Source organism: Mesocricetus auratus, unplaced genomic scaffold (genome assembly GCF_017639785.1).
Source record: "Mesocricetus auratus isolate SY011 unplaced genomic scaffold, BCM_Maur_2.0 Super-Scaffold_100004, whole genome shotgun sequence".
Classification (NCBI taxonomy): Eukaryota; Metazoa; Chordata; class Mammalia; order Rodentia; family Cricetidae; genus Mesocricetus; species Mesocricetus auratus.
In genome coordinates, this window is record NW_024429189.1 from 71,902,479 (window position 1) to 71,919,318 (window position 16,840).

Genomic DNA, 16,840 nt, shown 5'->3' on the forward strand with positions numbered 1-16,840 from the left:
AAGTGTGTCACGATAATAAATGCTTCGAGTTTTTTCCGTAGATCCCGTCCCTCTAACGAGCAAACAAAGCCTTATCTGGCTCAGGAGAGCAATGTCTAGAGGTCAGAGGACCGCAGCAACCAAAGATCATGGGGCTGCCTGCCAAGGAAATCTGTGTTGATTCTAAATTAACCCTGGGTCTGGTGAGCACGGGGCATGCTGCGGGAAGTGGGAGAGCACGCTGGAGGGGGAGGAGAGAGAGGGTTGCTGCTGGAAGCACCTCGGTTTCTTGGGTAGTTGAGGCAGGGAAATCAGAGGCCCAATGCTGGCGTTAAGTCCACAAGGTTGAATGGTGTAGGAAGGAGATCATTAACCCAATTGATGGATGCGCGCCCATTTTTTTTTTTTTTCCTTTTCCTTTCTTCTTCTGAAGACGTAGTCTCACTATATACCCTAGCTGGCCTTAAATTTACTCTGTAGACCAGACTAGACTGGCCGGAAACTTGGCAATTTCTGGCTGCCTCTGTCTCCTGAATGCTGGGAATAAAGGCATGCGCTGGCATTGCTCACCGTTTCTCTAGCTCCCTACCTGTTTGGAGGGGGGGCGGCTGGAGAGATGACTCAACGGGTAAGAAGTGCTCTTGCTGTACTAACTTAGGATCAGAGTTCGATTCCCAGTACCCTGTTACAGGCTCACAACCGCCTGTCTATAACTCCAGCTCCAGGGTTTCTGATGCCCCCTTCTGGCCTCTACAGACACCTGACCTCAAGTCAAGGCCATGGTTGTACAGCGTGTTCTCCTAACTTCTGAGTCATCCAAGGAAAACAAATATTTTCTTCTTTCTCGCCCCTCCCCAACCCCACGACAGTGTTTCTCTCTAGCATTGGAGCCTGTCCTGGAACCCGCTCTGAGAACAGGCTGGCCTCAAACTCACTCACAGAGGTCTACCTACCTTTGTCCTGCCTCCCTCCCCCCCAGTGCTGGGATTAAAGGCTTGCACCCCTACAGCCTGTCTGGGAAAACAAATCTTGACAAATACTAACACAGAATCTTTTGAAAAAGGCAGGTCAGCTTAGTGACCATTTTGCTATTTTATGTCATTCGGAGTCAATTTTTCCTACATGCCCATGTCGTCTTGTCTCTCCTAATTAGAATGCTGGCATTTTCTATCTCATTGAATGTACCCAAGGAGGCCTAACCCTCTTCCCTCCTTCTTTACTGCACAGATTTCTATTTCTAGCACTTATTAAATGGATTTTTTTATTCAGCCTCCATTTGTATATTGTTTTTGTTTTTTTGTTTGTTTGTTTGTTTGTTTGTTTTGGTTTTTCGAGACTGGGCTTCTCTGTGGCTTTGGAGGCTCTCCTGGAACTCGCTTAGTAGTCCAGGCTGGTCTCGAACTTACAGAGATCCGCCTGCCTCTGCCTCCCGAGTGCTGGGATTAAAGGCGCCACCAACGCCCGGCCTTGTATATTGTTTTAAGGTAAGGTTTGCTCTATAACCTACAGTGGTTTGGCACTCAGTTTGTGTAGCTCAGGCTAGCCTCAAACTTGTGACAGTCCTCCTGCCTCAGCTTCCCAAGTGCCAGTATTACAGGCACATTCCAGCCAGGGCTGGCTTATGAACAGTGGTTTTTTTTGGTTTTTCGAGACAGGGTTTCTCTGTGGCTTTTGGAGGCTGTCCTGGAACTCGCTCTGTAGACCAGGCTGGCCTCGAACTCACAGAGATCCGCCTGCCTCTACCTCCCGAGTGCTGGGATTATAGGCGTGCGCCACCAACGCCCGGCATGAACAGTGTTTTTATTCCTTGTACAGAATACCTTAAAATCACTTTCATCATTAGTTCTTTCTCAAGCCGGTCAGTTATGTCTAGCCTATGGGAAGAACGTCACTTGTTATAAACTGGTCTAAGAACAAACTTGCCTGAACCAGTCAAGAGGCAGAAAACAGAACAGAAAGTTTATGATTCATTAGTCTGTTCTGGCAAGAATATTAAAAAAAAATCTTGAAGGGGAGGGACTGAGAGAAGGGGGAACTGTGGTTGGATGTAATAAAAATAAGAAGAGAGAAGAGAGAGAAAGTTTCTGTTATCTCCAGCAATATAAAACTGATGAAGCTAGACAGTAGGGCCAAACGCCTTTATCCCCGTACTTGGGAGGCAGAGACAGGTAGAACTCTGTGAGTTCAGACCAGCCTGGTCTACAAAGCTACACAGAGAAACCCTGTCTTGAAGAAAACAAAAAACAAAAAAGAACAGTGATGATTGGGGGAGTGGTTCTTCTGTAGTTTGTTTTTGCAGAGCTAGGGCTCCAACCCTGGGACTAACATGCTGGCAATTAATGAACCACTTAGTCACACTTCTAACCTCAGGCAGGTTTTGTTATAATTTCTTTTTCAACATAAATGTTTTCTGGTCCCCCCCCCCATGGACTGTAAGAGGAGATAAACTCTTTCCTCAAGTTACTTTTGTTAACAGTACCTCATCATAGCAATAGAACAGGCATCTTTTCTAAGAATATTCCATTATGTCGAATTTTCTGCTCATCCCTATGCTCCATCTCAGATCTACCCCCAGCCCTGCCCCTAACTTTATGTTGAAATGCATGTTTGAATGCATGCTCTTATGGGTGTGCTTGCTCTCTGTGTCTTAAACCCATCAAGCTCAGTTTGTGTTGGCAGGTCTGCCCTGGAGTGTGATTCATATACCAGGGGTCATACCTCTAAAGAAAGCCGACCCTCTCCCAGCAGCTATCAGAACCAACAGCTTCTCAACTAGAGGTGGGACTGTGTGCCTGCCTCCCCTCCTCTATGCTGGGATTTTTGTTGGCTTTAACTTGGATAGGTTTTATATTTGTTGTCATAATCACTGTAATTTTGTCATTGAATATCTTTATTACATTGGTTCACTTATAAAAATGCCACTCCCTTTTCTTCTGTTTGAAACTATACCAAATCACTCTATTATGGTGCTATTAATTTGAATTACTGTAATTTCATATGTACATCTGCCTGTTGTGTCTGGAAAATGTTTTGGGGGGGGGGGGGTTGAAGGTTTTGTTATTTTGTCATCCACGTGTTACATTTCTTTGTCTATTCATCTATCAGTGGGTATTCCAACTGTCTTCAAATCTTTTTGGTTGTTTGTTGAGACAGGGTTTCTCTGTGCATCCCTGGCTGTCCTGGAACTCACTATGTAGACCAGGCTGGCCTCAAACTTAAAGATCCCCCTGACTCTGCCTCCCAAGTACTGGAATTAAAGGTGCCACCACTGCCCAGCTGTTTCCACTTCTCAATGGTTGTGAATCATGATTCATTGAACATGGGTATGCAAATATCTCTTAAAGATTCCATTCTCGGAGCTCAGCGACAGAAGACTTGATTGGTGTGTATAAGACTGAGTCCCCAGCACATCAAATACAACACTCCAAGAGATCTTTTAGATCATTGGTTATACACCCAGAGGTGAGATCCCTTTATCATATTGTAATCTCATTTAGTTTTTTTGAGGAATTTTTTTTTTTCAATAATAGTCATGCCATTTTACAGCTCCATCAGCAATGTAGCAGAGTTCAGGCTTTTCTATGTCATTGATGTTTTAAAATTTGCATGTCTTTAATGATTTAGTAGTCCTGAGAATCTTTTCATTTCCTCCCAGTGCTGGAGCTGGAATTCAGAACCTCGGACAAGCTAAGCAAGTGCCCAGCCACAAAGTTATACCTCTAGTCTTGTTTGTGGCTTTGTTTTGAGGTAGGATCTTGCTACATAGCACAATTGGCTTCAAACTTGGGATCTTCTTGCTACAACTTCCTGGGAGTGCAGACATGATGTTGAGAATTAGTTCATATTCTTATTGGCCACTGTATTCATAAGGATGATTTTGAACATCTGATCTGAGTTCTGGGGATTAAAACCCAGGCTACCAATTGAGCTAATATCCACAGCTCCCTATCTCATATCCGTACTGTATTTCATAGCTTATAACTCTCATAACTTTCATATCCATACTTCATAGCTTAATCCCAGCCACTGGGGCAGTGGAGACAGGAGTAATATGGCCTGGGGGGGGGAGAGGAATTTGAGGGAGGAGACGGGGACTCATTACATCAGTCTGAGGATTCCTAGAGACAGGTTTACCCATTTGGTTTGAGGATTTGGTAGAGGTAAGTCTCTCTAGGGGCTGGCTCCTTTACTTCTCTGATCTTTCAGCATATACTCCAATATCTGACTCCTGATTTTTATTATTAAGACCAACTAGAACTTGTGCTACAGTTACAGTTACCACATGGCTCAGACATTGCAAGCTTAAGATAATGGAAAGATGGCCATCAAAAGCTGTTGAATGAATGTCCAAAGCAGCACTGTTTATAATAGTTAAAAATAGGAAGCAACTCAAATGTTCACCAACTGATGAGTAAACAAATGTGCCATATCTACATAGGAACATTTAGCCCAAGAATCAAATGAAGTAATATAGGCTATCACGACTGAATCTTGAAAATGTTATGTCAAGTGCAGGAACTCAGACATAAAAGGACATACTTCTATGCAATGCCATCAATATAATCATCTAGAATGTACATATTCCAAGGCAGATAAGTGGTTCCTAGGGATTGATGGGAGAGAAATAGATTAATGAATAATGATAGGGTATTTCTTTTTAGACTGATAAGGTTTTCTGGACTTAGGGGTGATGGCAGGCTGTTAAACCTTATAAATATACTAAATGCAACTTATTGTATGCTTAAGTAGTAATTTAATAAAAATTGCTTTTTTGCCTTTCGCCTTAAAAACATTGCAACCAATGTATGCCATTAATCCCAGAATTTGAGAGGCAGAGGCAGAGGGATCTCTAAAGTCAAGGCCAGCGTAGTCTACAGAGTAAGCTCCTGGAGAGCCAAGGCTATAGAGAGGAACCCTGAAGGGTTGTGAAGTGGGCAGTGGGAAGTGAACGATTTGTCCTAAATACTTCTAGAAGCCAAGCTAAACAATAGTCTCTATTTGAATAAAAACAGTCACCTCCCCAAACATCACAGCTATGTGTAAATCACATAAGGCAATTTCTTGACTGCTGGTTAACATCAGAAAGTAAAGTTTAACAGACCAATAGGTCACTGTACCTTCCTTTCATCTGAAACCACCCAGCACTGAATTAATCATCATATCTTTAGAGGAGGTATGAGCTTTGTTTCTCTTTTAGACTGATTCACTCTCACATAGCCCAGGGTGGCCTTGAACTCAACAGAGATCCATCTGCCTGTCTCCTGAGTGCTGGGATTAAAGGAGTGTACTACCACTGTCTGGCCTCTATGGTTGTGGCTAGCTTTGCACTCTGATTTCTGATGAACTTTATTGTATCATAAGCAATATCACCACATAGAACCCTACACTCCTCCAGCACTCTGTCTGCCTACACACTATGTCCCACCATATGGTTGAACCTGTTAGAGTCACCCTAGTTAAATGTTTTCCTTTATAAAAGTTGCCATGGTCAGGGTGATTGATTTTTCATAGGGATAGAAACCCTAAGATGGATGTGAAATACATTTACCAAAATGCTAGGGCAAGACAGTAATGAAACATATTTATAAGAGCTACCCTTTAGCTTTGCAATACAGATCATTCAAGTAATTTTTCTTTTTCAAGACAGGGTTATCTGCCTGCCTCTATCTACTGAACGCTGGCATTAAATGCATGTACCAACACTACCTAGCATTTTTCTTTTCATTCGAGTGTATGCCTGTACTTGTGTGTGCACCATGCATGTTCCAGGTACTGATGGAAGTCAGAAGAGGATGTTGCATCTTTTGGAGCTGGAGTTATAGATGGTTGAGATATCATGTGGGTGTTGGGAATCAACCCAGGTCCCCTGCAAGAACAGGTACTCTTATTGGCTGAGCAATCTCTAGCACCATTGTCTTAAGCGTTCCTATTGCTGTGAAGAGACACCATGACCACAGCAACTCTAACAAAGGGAGACATTTAACAGGGGAGGGCTTACAGTATAGAGGTTTAGTCCATTATCATCATGGTGGGAAGCACTTTTGTATGCAGGCAGACAGGATGTTACAGAGGTAGCTGAGAGCTCTATATCTGGATCCAAAGGCAGCATGAAGAGCCACTGGGTCTGGCTTGAGCATGGAAGCCTCCAACAAGACCACACCTACTTCAACAAGGCCATACCTCCCGACCGTGCCACTCCCTATGGGAGCCATTTTCATTCACACCACCACAAACCCGGGAGGCCTTTTCTGTGTGAAACAAAGGGATTAAAGCCAGTGTCCTTAGTAGCCTAAACTACTAAGACTACATGTTGACAACAACTTCACTTGAAATACTTGCACTGCCAGGCAGATCTCTTGAGTTCAAGACCAGAATGGTCTACAGATCTAGTCTTAGGATAGCCAGGGTTTGGGGTTTATTTTGAGACTCACAATTTATTTTGGTCTCAGGATGTAGCCTTGGCTGGCCTCCAACTTAAGATACCTGCTTGCCTCTGCCTCCTGCTGGCACTATATAACCTGGACTGGTAATACTTTATGTATTCTGTGAGAAATAGGAACACAGTGATACTTTTAGTTACACAATACCTGTTGCTTTGAATTCTTAAAACCAAAAAGTAAAAACACATTTTGATTTTTGTTTAAAAAAATTGTTTTCACTTTAATGATCTGAGTTAGTAACAAATATACAAAATTGTCTTTCACATTTCTGTACATGGTAAAATGGACCAGTTGAAAATTCTGGACTACAAATGCAGGTTTCTTTGTATCCTTAGGCTTGTTTCTTTTATAAATAGAAGTGATTTTCAAAAACAAGCATTTGTGAACACAGATGTCAAAAGTTGTACATCTGAGTTAATACACAAGAGTTTTACATTGTTCATTTGTGCAGTTGTATCCAGTATACCTGACACAGGAGCAGCTATCCTGGGCTATTTCACTGTATTTGAAAAGCATTTTTGTGAAACAAAACATTTAAAACAAAAGGCATTCTATTCTGCAAGTACACTAAGATTTATAACCTACACATCTGAAACAAAGCTGCACCAATAACCCGAGTGCTGCCCTTATCAGGGAATCAAGTAGGTAGAGACTGAACTATAAGGACAGTGAGAAGGAGACTCTCCAATCAGCAATGGACACCAACACACAAACAAAAACAACTTATAGTTATATCCTTAGACCTATAAGTTGGAATTTATCTGCTTCAAAGAAAATAAATAGTAAATAGAAAAATTAGTTTTAAAATGTGAAGCTTTGAAAATAGCCCTAAAGTGTAAACCCATCTATAAATTTTCAAGTTTTAGAAATTTAAATAAATTTATAACTTTCAAAATTAAACAAAAATGTATTAAACATTTAAAAAATAGGATTATTTCCTATCTGCCCAATATTTTCAATTTGGCAAAAATCATAGGAAAATGGATAGCTTCTAGTTCAAATGAATGTGAAAATCATCATAAAATTAGACTTATGAGGGATCAAGTAGTAATGGGGTTATATCGAAACAGCAAGGAGGCCCTTTTGGCAATCAGTCTTCTGGGCTATGAACAAATATCAGCACAGACACCTTCTACATGAACTTGCTCCAGGCTGCCGTGCGCATGTGAGAGACGGGGTGGGGGAGGGTCCCCAGACCTGGGTCATGCTAGCCAAGCGATCTGCACTGAGCTACATCCCCAACCCTCCAGACCTCTATAGGTCGGAGAATCCAAACTTTCTTAACATCTGTCCTATGGCAACATGTGCTTCACCTCTTTTCTACAACCTAAATGTTTTCCTATATTATACATTTAAAATTCCACGGCAAACGCTAACCAACTAAATATTTAGCTTTCTACAGAGAAAGGACTTGTGTGTGGTTATGATATAGTCCTGATTTTCTCTAAGGCCTGAGGTTGAAGTCTTCCTATGCTAGATAGAATAAATGAGGTGATAATGCAGTTAGACAACAAGGTCTCCGAGGGAGGATCAGGGACGTAGCTTTCTACATTGTGACTTGGATGTCACTAACAGAAATGCAGCTGTAAACTGGCTGAGGGCAACTGCAGCTCAAAAGGAAATGGAAAGCCAGGCATGGTGGCATATGCCTATGATTCCAGCATTCTGGAGACGGAGGCAGGGGGATTGCCATGAACTTGAAGCCAACTTGGACTACACAGTGAGTTCTAGACCAGCCTGGGCTAAAGTGTGAGACCCTGTTTTAAATAACAAAAACAAAAACAGAAAATGTGCATTTTCATGGTAGATTCATGAAGTTCAAATATGTACTTTATTCTTTATAATTCAAGATGCAGGTAAAGCTGTATAGGCATGCCAGCTCTATATTGGAAACGTACTGACTGTGCCCAGCGTTAATATTATCAGAATGGAATATGGCTGTTTCCTGCTCTATTCCACTTGTAAAATGAATCTCATGATTTTCCCTGCCACTGGCATCTCCCATATGGGTTACATAAAATAAGCCTAATGGTTGTTCTTGTTCTCAAATAAGCATTTTAAAACTTTCAGAAATGATACATTTGAACCTGGAGAGAAACTTCTATTACTTGGTAGTATTATGTCTAATAGCAGGTACAGATGTTAAGGATATTGCTTTTAGTAAGATAATCACCAGAAATAAATACGTTAGCAACTCAGATGCTTATTTTCACCCAATGTTAACAGTGTTTTAATCTTAAATCAAGTGGCATATTAACTTCAATTGTTGTCAGTTTACTGCCTGTTCTCAAAACTAAGACAATAGGGCTTAATTGGGCATTGAACAGTAACACTGCTTTCTAGATGGGGAGTAAGGCACTAAATGGTGGTAAAATAAACAAAAGTATGATGATTTACTTCTTTAGAATTCTAAAAACAGCGATCTTTTAGAATGACACTATTAAATCTTCACAAACAAGGCATCCTGTTGGCAACAAAAAGAAACAATGCAAGGTCATGTTGAACCTAATACATTCACTGTCTCAGCTAAACCAATTGAAATGCTGTCAAACTTAAGAAAGCTACACTAGTGTGCATAAGGGTTAAAGGCACCAAAGGAGAACTCCAATTCCAGTTCTGAGAGCTAGGAAAGCTGTGTGTAACACTGCATACCATCTTATTAATCAGTGTGTGTGTGTGTGTGTCTGGCAGAAGTTTGTTTTCTTCTTCCGTAGTATGTGTCTTAGGAATCAAATTCAGATTGCCAGGGTTGGCTGCAAGTGCTACTACCCACTGGGCCATCAAAATATTATCAGTAGTTAACTTTTTGTTTGTCCTGGAGCTCACTATGTCCAACAGGCTGTCCACAACACAACCAGGCTGGCCTTGAACTCACAGAGAGCCACCTGCCTCTGCCTCCCAAGTGCTGGGATGAAAGACATATGCCACTACATCCAGCAGTAGTTAATTTTTACTTGGACAAATCAGTATAAATCAAGTGCTAGTTTGGTAAGAAATTTATTTTATGAAATATGAAATTAGTGCAGTGTTTCACACAGTCCCATTTATAAAGCTAAACTAACTCTAGCACCAAATGAATATTCTGAGTTAACACTAGGGCAAAACAAAAATGACCACCTCAAGACAGAATCTATAATGCAAATGACATGTACCTACACAGGGTTTACTGAAAACAATGAAGGATAGAAAAATTAAAACCACATTTTCTTTGTGAAAAATACAACTATTAGTAAAATAAAATGTACAATTGAAAATTGTCCAAAGGAAAACACATTATAAACAAAAATACTTTTCTTTAAAACAGGGAAAATAGTACGTCACCTTTTTTTATCACAATATAACTTGACACAAAAAGCAGTCACAGAATTGCACAGTTCACACCCAGTTTCCTGGCTGTGTTAAAGGACTCCATAGAGCAGAACGCAGCTTCTGGGTTTCATATTTTAAATTGAAGACATTCTCATACAGGAGGATGTCACACCACACAGGTCCGTTTATACAATGTACAATACTTTCCGAATTGTGACCAGATACAATGCTTTCTGCCACCTTTTTCGTTCTGACACCAGTCATGGGGGAAGTCAGGTCACTTCATTGTTACTTCTCTAGCAATAAAATCATACTTAGTGCATGCTTTATCATTTGCCAAAAGACATTTCTGGAAATAAAAACTCAGTCCCCCCACAGTTTACAAAATTAGACAAATCATGGAGATAAAAAGACTGGCTTCCGTGGCAGCAGCACTGTCCTCGCAAACATCCTGACCAAAGTTCCCCATGTTAGAGGCATGTCTGCAAGACACCACTGCTGGAGATCTGATTATCTGTGACACTATGACATCTCATTAGTGCTAAAAAAAAAAAAATGGGATTTTTGTGGAAATGTTAGGAACATTTCTGTTGTACATGATTTAAAAGTTCCCCAAATTTTTCAAATAAGTCCTCCACCCACTTCACATTTTTCATACAAAGTTGAACAATTTCTTCCTGTCCTAAATCTTCATTTTTTTTCTGCACAGATGATATCTAAAAAATAAAGAAGTTGTTGTATTAGTTTACACAGAGCATGTTACACTTAAATGCTTTCTAAGACCTTGTACCTTCAGGTATTCACTTTTTAAATTTATTTTTATTTGGTGTACATTGGTATTCTGTGTGCATGCATGTCTATGTAAGGGAGTTGGATTCCCTGGACCAGGAGTTACAGACAGGTGTGAGCTGCCATGTAGCTGCTGGAAATCAAACCTGGGTCCTCTGGAAAAGCAACCAAAGCTCCTAACGGAACTCATAGTGATCCTCCTGTCTCTGGCTCCTGAATGCTAGGATTAAAGGCATGAACCAGCTTTTTTTTTTTTTTTTTTTTTGGTTTTACGAGACAGGGTTTCTCTGTATTGTTTTGGAGGCTATCGGTCCAGCCTGGCCTCGAACTCACAGAGATCCGCCTGCCTCTGCCTCCTGAGTGCTGGGATTAAAAGCGTGCCCCACCACCGCCCGGCTCATGAACCAGCTTTTGAACTAATCTTTTTCACGCACCCCCCCTCACCATTTCCAGTCATAGTAAATGATTATTTCAGACAAGTTTTGATTAAATCAACTCCTGTAATCTTGGGTCCACAGGGCAGGTAAAAGTCTTGGTAAAGTGCTTCATGCTTTCTTAATTCCTTCCTACTGTATTAAAAACCAAAGATAAATACTGTTTTACATAAAGGGTATTCTGCCTACATGCATGTACATGCACCCACTTGTGTGTCAAATGCACACAGAGGCTTTATAGGGTGTCAGATTCCTTAGAACTGGAATTACACATGGTAACTAGACCTTATGTGTGTTAGGAATTGAACCCAGGTCCTCTGGTAGAGCAGCTGGTGCTCTAAACCACTCCCAAAATGACAAATACTTATGTCAACTCTATCTCAGTTCACTGTAAAAATAGTCAACACAGCTTGCTTCACCACATTTTCTTTCTCCTTTAGACTCATGAACATCTTTCTATTTGAAGCTGTTGCCTAACACATCACATACAGCTCTGTCTAATTTAACCTGGTAGTTATGAAGCTCAGTACTATTAGGTTGGACAGGGCACAGCAGTTAAGAGCAGCTGCTGTTCTTGAAGACCAGGGTTTGGTTCCCAGCATCAACACGGAGGTTCACAACTGTCTGTACTCTAGTTTCAGAAGCTCCTTTGAGCCTGCTTCTGATCTCTGAAGACACATTACAAATGGTACATATACATACACACAGGCAAAACACTTAAACTTTAAAAACAGTTATAATTCTAACCTTCATTTCTTCCTTTCTGTCTTAATTTCAGACAGGGTTTCTTTGTTTAGTTCCTAGCTATACTGGAACTAGCTTTGTAGACCAGGCTGGCCATCAGCATGCCTCTGCCTTCTGGGGTTGAGATTAAAGGACTGTGCTACCATGCCCAGCTCAAAACAAGATACATTACCGACTTGTGATCAAGTGCTAGCAGTTTAGAAATTTAGCCAGTTATATCAACAAGCGAGGAGGTCTGCTGCATCTTGGCACCAAGAGCAGAGAAACTCAAATCTAGTCATTATTTACAAAAGAATACAGGCAGCTAAGTACACACATATCTTGTAACTATTTTCAAAGCACCCACACACACTGTAGATAGTTTTTTTAAAAGAAAATTCAGGGGCTGGAGGGATAGCTTAGAGGTTAAGAGCACTGACTGCGCCTCCAGATGTCCTGAGTTCAATTCCCAGCAACAACATGGTGGTTCACAACCATCTTTCGAGATCTGGTGCCCTCCTCTGGCCTGCAGGCAGATATGCAGACAGAATACTGTATACATAATAAGTAAATCTTACAAAAAAAAAAAAAAAAGAAAAGATGTAGGAGGAGATTTAGGACTCCTCCATTAGCCACGTGGCACTCTAGAGGGCTTATGGACGTGGTAATGAAAGGGCAGAACCGCTAACCACACCCACATTGGGCACTACTAGAGACAGGGTGGTGAACTATGCTGCTAGCCAGGCCCACTTTTGGGCGTGGCTAGAGGTGTCTACGAAGAAGGGAATAAAAGACCAAGCAGCAGAGCCTCTCCCTCTCTTTTCGGTAGCTAGAGCTTCTTGACTCATCTGGATTGCCCGTTTTCTCTTGTAAGTAATTTCTACAATAAACAGTTACCTATGCCCTCAACAAGTGTGCCGTTTATCGTTACAGCGACAAAAAGAAAATTCAGATGCCAAGCTTTTAATCCCAGCACTCAAGAGGCAGAGGCAGGCAGATCTGAGTCTGAGGCCAGCCTGGTCTACAGAGTAAGTTCCAGAATAGTCAGGGCTACACAGAGAAAACCTGTCTTGAATAAACAAAAAACCCAAACCAAAACACAAACAGAAATTCAGAAAAACATGTTATTAAATTTTAAATAAAAAGAAATTACCTCATTCTTACATATTAGATAAACATGGTATTTATAATGATGGAGTGAGTGATATAATGAATACAATTGTATTTTCTCTGGATCAACAGCAAACTCCTAAAAAAGAAAGACATTTACAGGCACCTTTCATGTAACGTTAGAGCTCAAAAAAATACTAGATCCATAGTGAATTACAACCTGGAAAATGTCTTATATGACTAGGTATGAAGTTGTATTAATATACATGGGAGCTTAAATATAAAGTGTATCTTAAATCATCATGATAAATCATCTTTTATTAAGTTATGAGTACCTGTTATTTGAAAAACTAGCGTTATAGAAAAATCAAAATAGAAAACATATAAGATAACAAAAGAATAAAGGCCTTTTCTTGTTTTGAGGCAGGATCTTACTCTGCAGCTCTAGCAGGCCTGAGACTCTGATCCACCTGCCTCTCCTTCCCTAGTGCTTCTCATTCTTAAAACTGAGCCCACATGGCTGAGGCGGGCCTTGAGCCTTTCATCCTGCCATCTGCTTCCCAAGTACTGCACGTAATTGTAAACAGGAACTACCATTCTAGATGCAGACTAAAAGATTTCTATTACTTTGTCTTCAGAGACAGATGTGACTGGTGGCATATTACATAGTCTTTCAAGCTCTTCCATTAGGCTAGGCTTGAATATTTAAGTAACATTAATTTTCTCTTTATTTCTTCCTTTCTTTCAAAACAGGAACATTAATTTTCTGATAAGGAATCTGACAAACTGACCCAAAACATTCACTCCACACCAGTTCCAACATATTTTTTTTTAAACCAACGTACAACTTGGGTAACTTTGATATTATTGTATGTATATCATTCCATCTTTATCCCCTAAATAAAAATTATATGAACACATGTACTTTTGGCTAGCTAACTTTTAGTATGGTACCCCTAATTATTTATTACTTTAGATAATGTATGTAGCTCTGGCTGAGCCACCTCTCCAGTCCCCTACTCCTTAGAACTGCATTTGTCACTATAAATACACAAAATGTTTTGCTGTAGCTGTCTGGCAGACAATCAATGGGGCTTCTTTGTATGAAGTAAATAATTTTAAACCAAGCATAAAGCATATTATTTTAATCCTAGCACTCTAGAAGCAGGTGAGTATATGAGTTTAAAGTCAGCCTGGTTTATAAGCAAGTTCCAGGATAGCATAACGAGTGTAACCTTACCTTCAAAAACAACAACAAAAAACAAAAAACTACCCCCAAACAAACAACATTAATACCAGTTTTGTTTTGTTTCTGACAACTTAAGAGTTTTCATTGCCTCTCTCTGGGATTAAAGAGATCTGACACAGCACCTGCTTCTCGTGTGTGTGTGTGTGTGTGTGTGTGTGTGTGTGTGTGTGTGTGTGCTGTGTGTCTGTCACGAATATTCTTTCTGTTTGGTAAGAAAGAGGTGTTAAATTGTGTAAGTTTCTTTCACACAGAGGAACGTTACAACTGCTACCTTAAGAACAGCTGCAGACCAGTAGCTGTGGAAACTCTTTGTGTTTGTGAATGTATTTCTACAGAAAATGCCTTTTTTCTTTGAGACAAGGGTCTCATATAACCCTTGAAAGTGCTATGTAGCTGAGGCTGTCCTCAAACTTCTGATCCTTCTGCCTCCACCTACCAAGTGCTGGGAATCAGGTATGCACCATCAGATCTGAATTACTGAATACTTTTTTTTTTTTTTTTGGTTTTACAAGACAGGATTTCTCCGTATTGTTTTTGGAAGCTGTCGGTCCAGCCTAGCCTCGACCTCACAGAGATCCGCCTGCCTCTGCTTCCCGAGTGCTGGGATTAAAGGCGTTCACCACCACCCCTGGGGACACATAAATATTTTTAATGAATTAAAAAGTTTTAAAACTATATGAAAACATCTAAACTTAACATTGGATGATTTCCCTTATTAGTTTATTTTACAAATTCAGTGTGCACTCACTATTGCCAGTTACTGTTCAATGCATACAGAAGAAATTATAGTGTCCCATCCTCAGAGCACAGCTGCTTATTCCACCCCAAAGATGACACTTCATGATTGCACATAGGCTTATTTCAGTGCTGTCTTGGAGCTGTGTTAACTGGAAAAGGTTTACATTCATTAAGCAATATGTACTTACCTGTGCAGACTTAGTGGTTGTTTTAGAAGTTCTTAGAGTTTTCTTATTGTAAGTTTTGCCATTCATTTTTATTTTAGAAATAGCAGATCCTCCATTTTTTGCTTTAGAGTCTCGAGTAATAATTGTTAGTTCAGGAAAACTTTCCAAAGCATTCTTTAAAATAATGAAGGATAATAACTGACATCAGAAGAAAACTGGAATTTCTAGCCATTCAAAATTTATATACACACAAACACATATGCACGCATGCACAAACGCAGATGGTCACAATGGGATGTAGTTACAAATCTTTGAACCTTCTCCCAGAGTGGCCTGAAGAAGTCCTGAGTTATTACTAGTAATGCCCTTTGACTGTGAAATAGGGAAAATAGGGATATATGCATTGCTTAAAATACTGTTTCTACCCTTAATAATAACCTGAAACAGAGGCAAATCATCTACAGGGAGGTCGTCAGATTCTAAATGAGGATGGAGACAAAGACGGGAAGACGAACTGCTGTTTCCTGCTGCACTCCTTTGGCTTCCTTGGGCTGCACAGTAAAAAAAATCCACAGGAAAGGAGCCGCTACTGATGGCACAATAGCCACAAGGCAGACCCATTCCTAGTCAGGTCTTCAACACCCACTGACTTTTATGCCCTTATCTGCTTGGTAAGGCATCGTGACCTGAGAAGCTGCACAGAATAATACAGTGATCCCTGAAGATGGCTATGACGACTTTGATAACAGCTTTCTAAAATTAGATTTAGCTAGCAGCAGCATGAATTATTATGCATTAAGGGTTAAAAGTGCTCCTGTCACATTTATGGGTCAGAATGTAATTTAACTTTCACTTCCAGATTTCCAGTTTTTACAAACAGGTATTGTGAACCCGAAAAGAGTACATTTAAAAAACAAAAATTTTTCTTACATCTAAATGTAACAGAGAACTGTCATTTGATAAATGTAACAAAACTTTTGGCATATCTACTTAAAAGCTACCGTCAATGTCTACCGCAATCCTTCCTACGTTACTTGGACTTTTATCACATACACTGATGCTTTGCACTTAAAAATACACTAGTTGAACAATTCTGGGTCTGGAATTGCCAGGTACAACAAGAAGAATTTAAAGTCTAAAAACAGATAGTAGCCGGGCGTTGGTGGCGCACGCCTTTAATCCCAGCACTCGGGAGGCAGAGGCAGGTGGATATCTGTGAGTTCGAGACCAGCCTGGACTACCAAGCGAGTTCCAGGACAGCCTCCAAAGCCACAGAGAAACACTGTCTCGAAAAACCAAAAAAAAAAAAAAAAAAAAAAACCAAAAAAACAAAAACAAAAAACAGATAGTAAATTTGAAAACTACTGGTACTAGGTCATTGGAGATAAAAGAAGAAAGCTTACATATTACATGTAAGGAGGAAAAGATGCTAAAGATCCTTAAGGGTAAAGACAGAGCACCACTAACTTCAGAAGGTTTTATGACATACTTTTAAAATAACCAAACTTGGGGCTAAGTATCTGTCAGTGGTTAAACACTACTCTCACAGAGGACCAGGTTTGGTTCCTAGCACCCCCATGGAAGCTTACAACGATTTGTAATTCCAGTTTGAGTGAGATCAGACACTGTCTTCCAACCTCTGAGGGCATTGCATGCCTGTGGTGCGGTTACACACAAGCAGGTAAAACACCTATAAACATAAAAGGTACCAAGCTTATCATAGCAAGAAGAAGTGAAATTAAATCTTTCTGATCTCTTTCCTTTATTTGGGAGTCGTGTACAGCACTGAACCTGGGAACTCATGTATTTTAGGCAAGCATTCTACCACTCACTAAACTATATACTTCTACCTCTATATTACATGTTTCTTTTGTAGTTTTTTAAAAATTTTATGTTTGTTTT

General features: G+C 40.2%; 1 protein-coding gene and 1 non-coding gene across 2 annotated transcripts in view; both read right to left on the reverse strand.

Annotated features, from left to right (window-relative positions):
- Positions 1-6,618: 6,618 nt before the first annotated feature.
- Positions 6,619-16,840, reverse strand: part of Qser1 (glutamine and serine rich 1) — a 57,710-nt gene continuing 47,488 nt past the window's right edge. Inside the window, exons 10-12 of the mRNA XM_005064830.4 lie at positions 14,960-15,112; positions 12,828-12,923; positions 6,619-10,444 (exon numbers count right to left, since the gene is read on the reverse strand). Of these exons, the coding sequence (XP_005064887.2) occupies positions 10,304-10,444; positions 12,828-12,923; positions 14,960-15,112 (390 nt within the window). The 3' untranslated portion in view covers positions 6,619-10,303. The remainder of the gene's footprint in view (positions 10,445-12,827; positions 12,924-14,959; positions 15,113-16,840) is intronic.
- LOC121140593 lies at positions 14,212-14,337 on the reverse strand. The gene has a single exon (XR_005877517.1). It is a non-coding gene; the product is annotated as a small nucleolar RNA SNORA41 (small nucleolar RNA).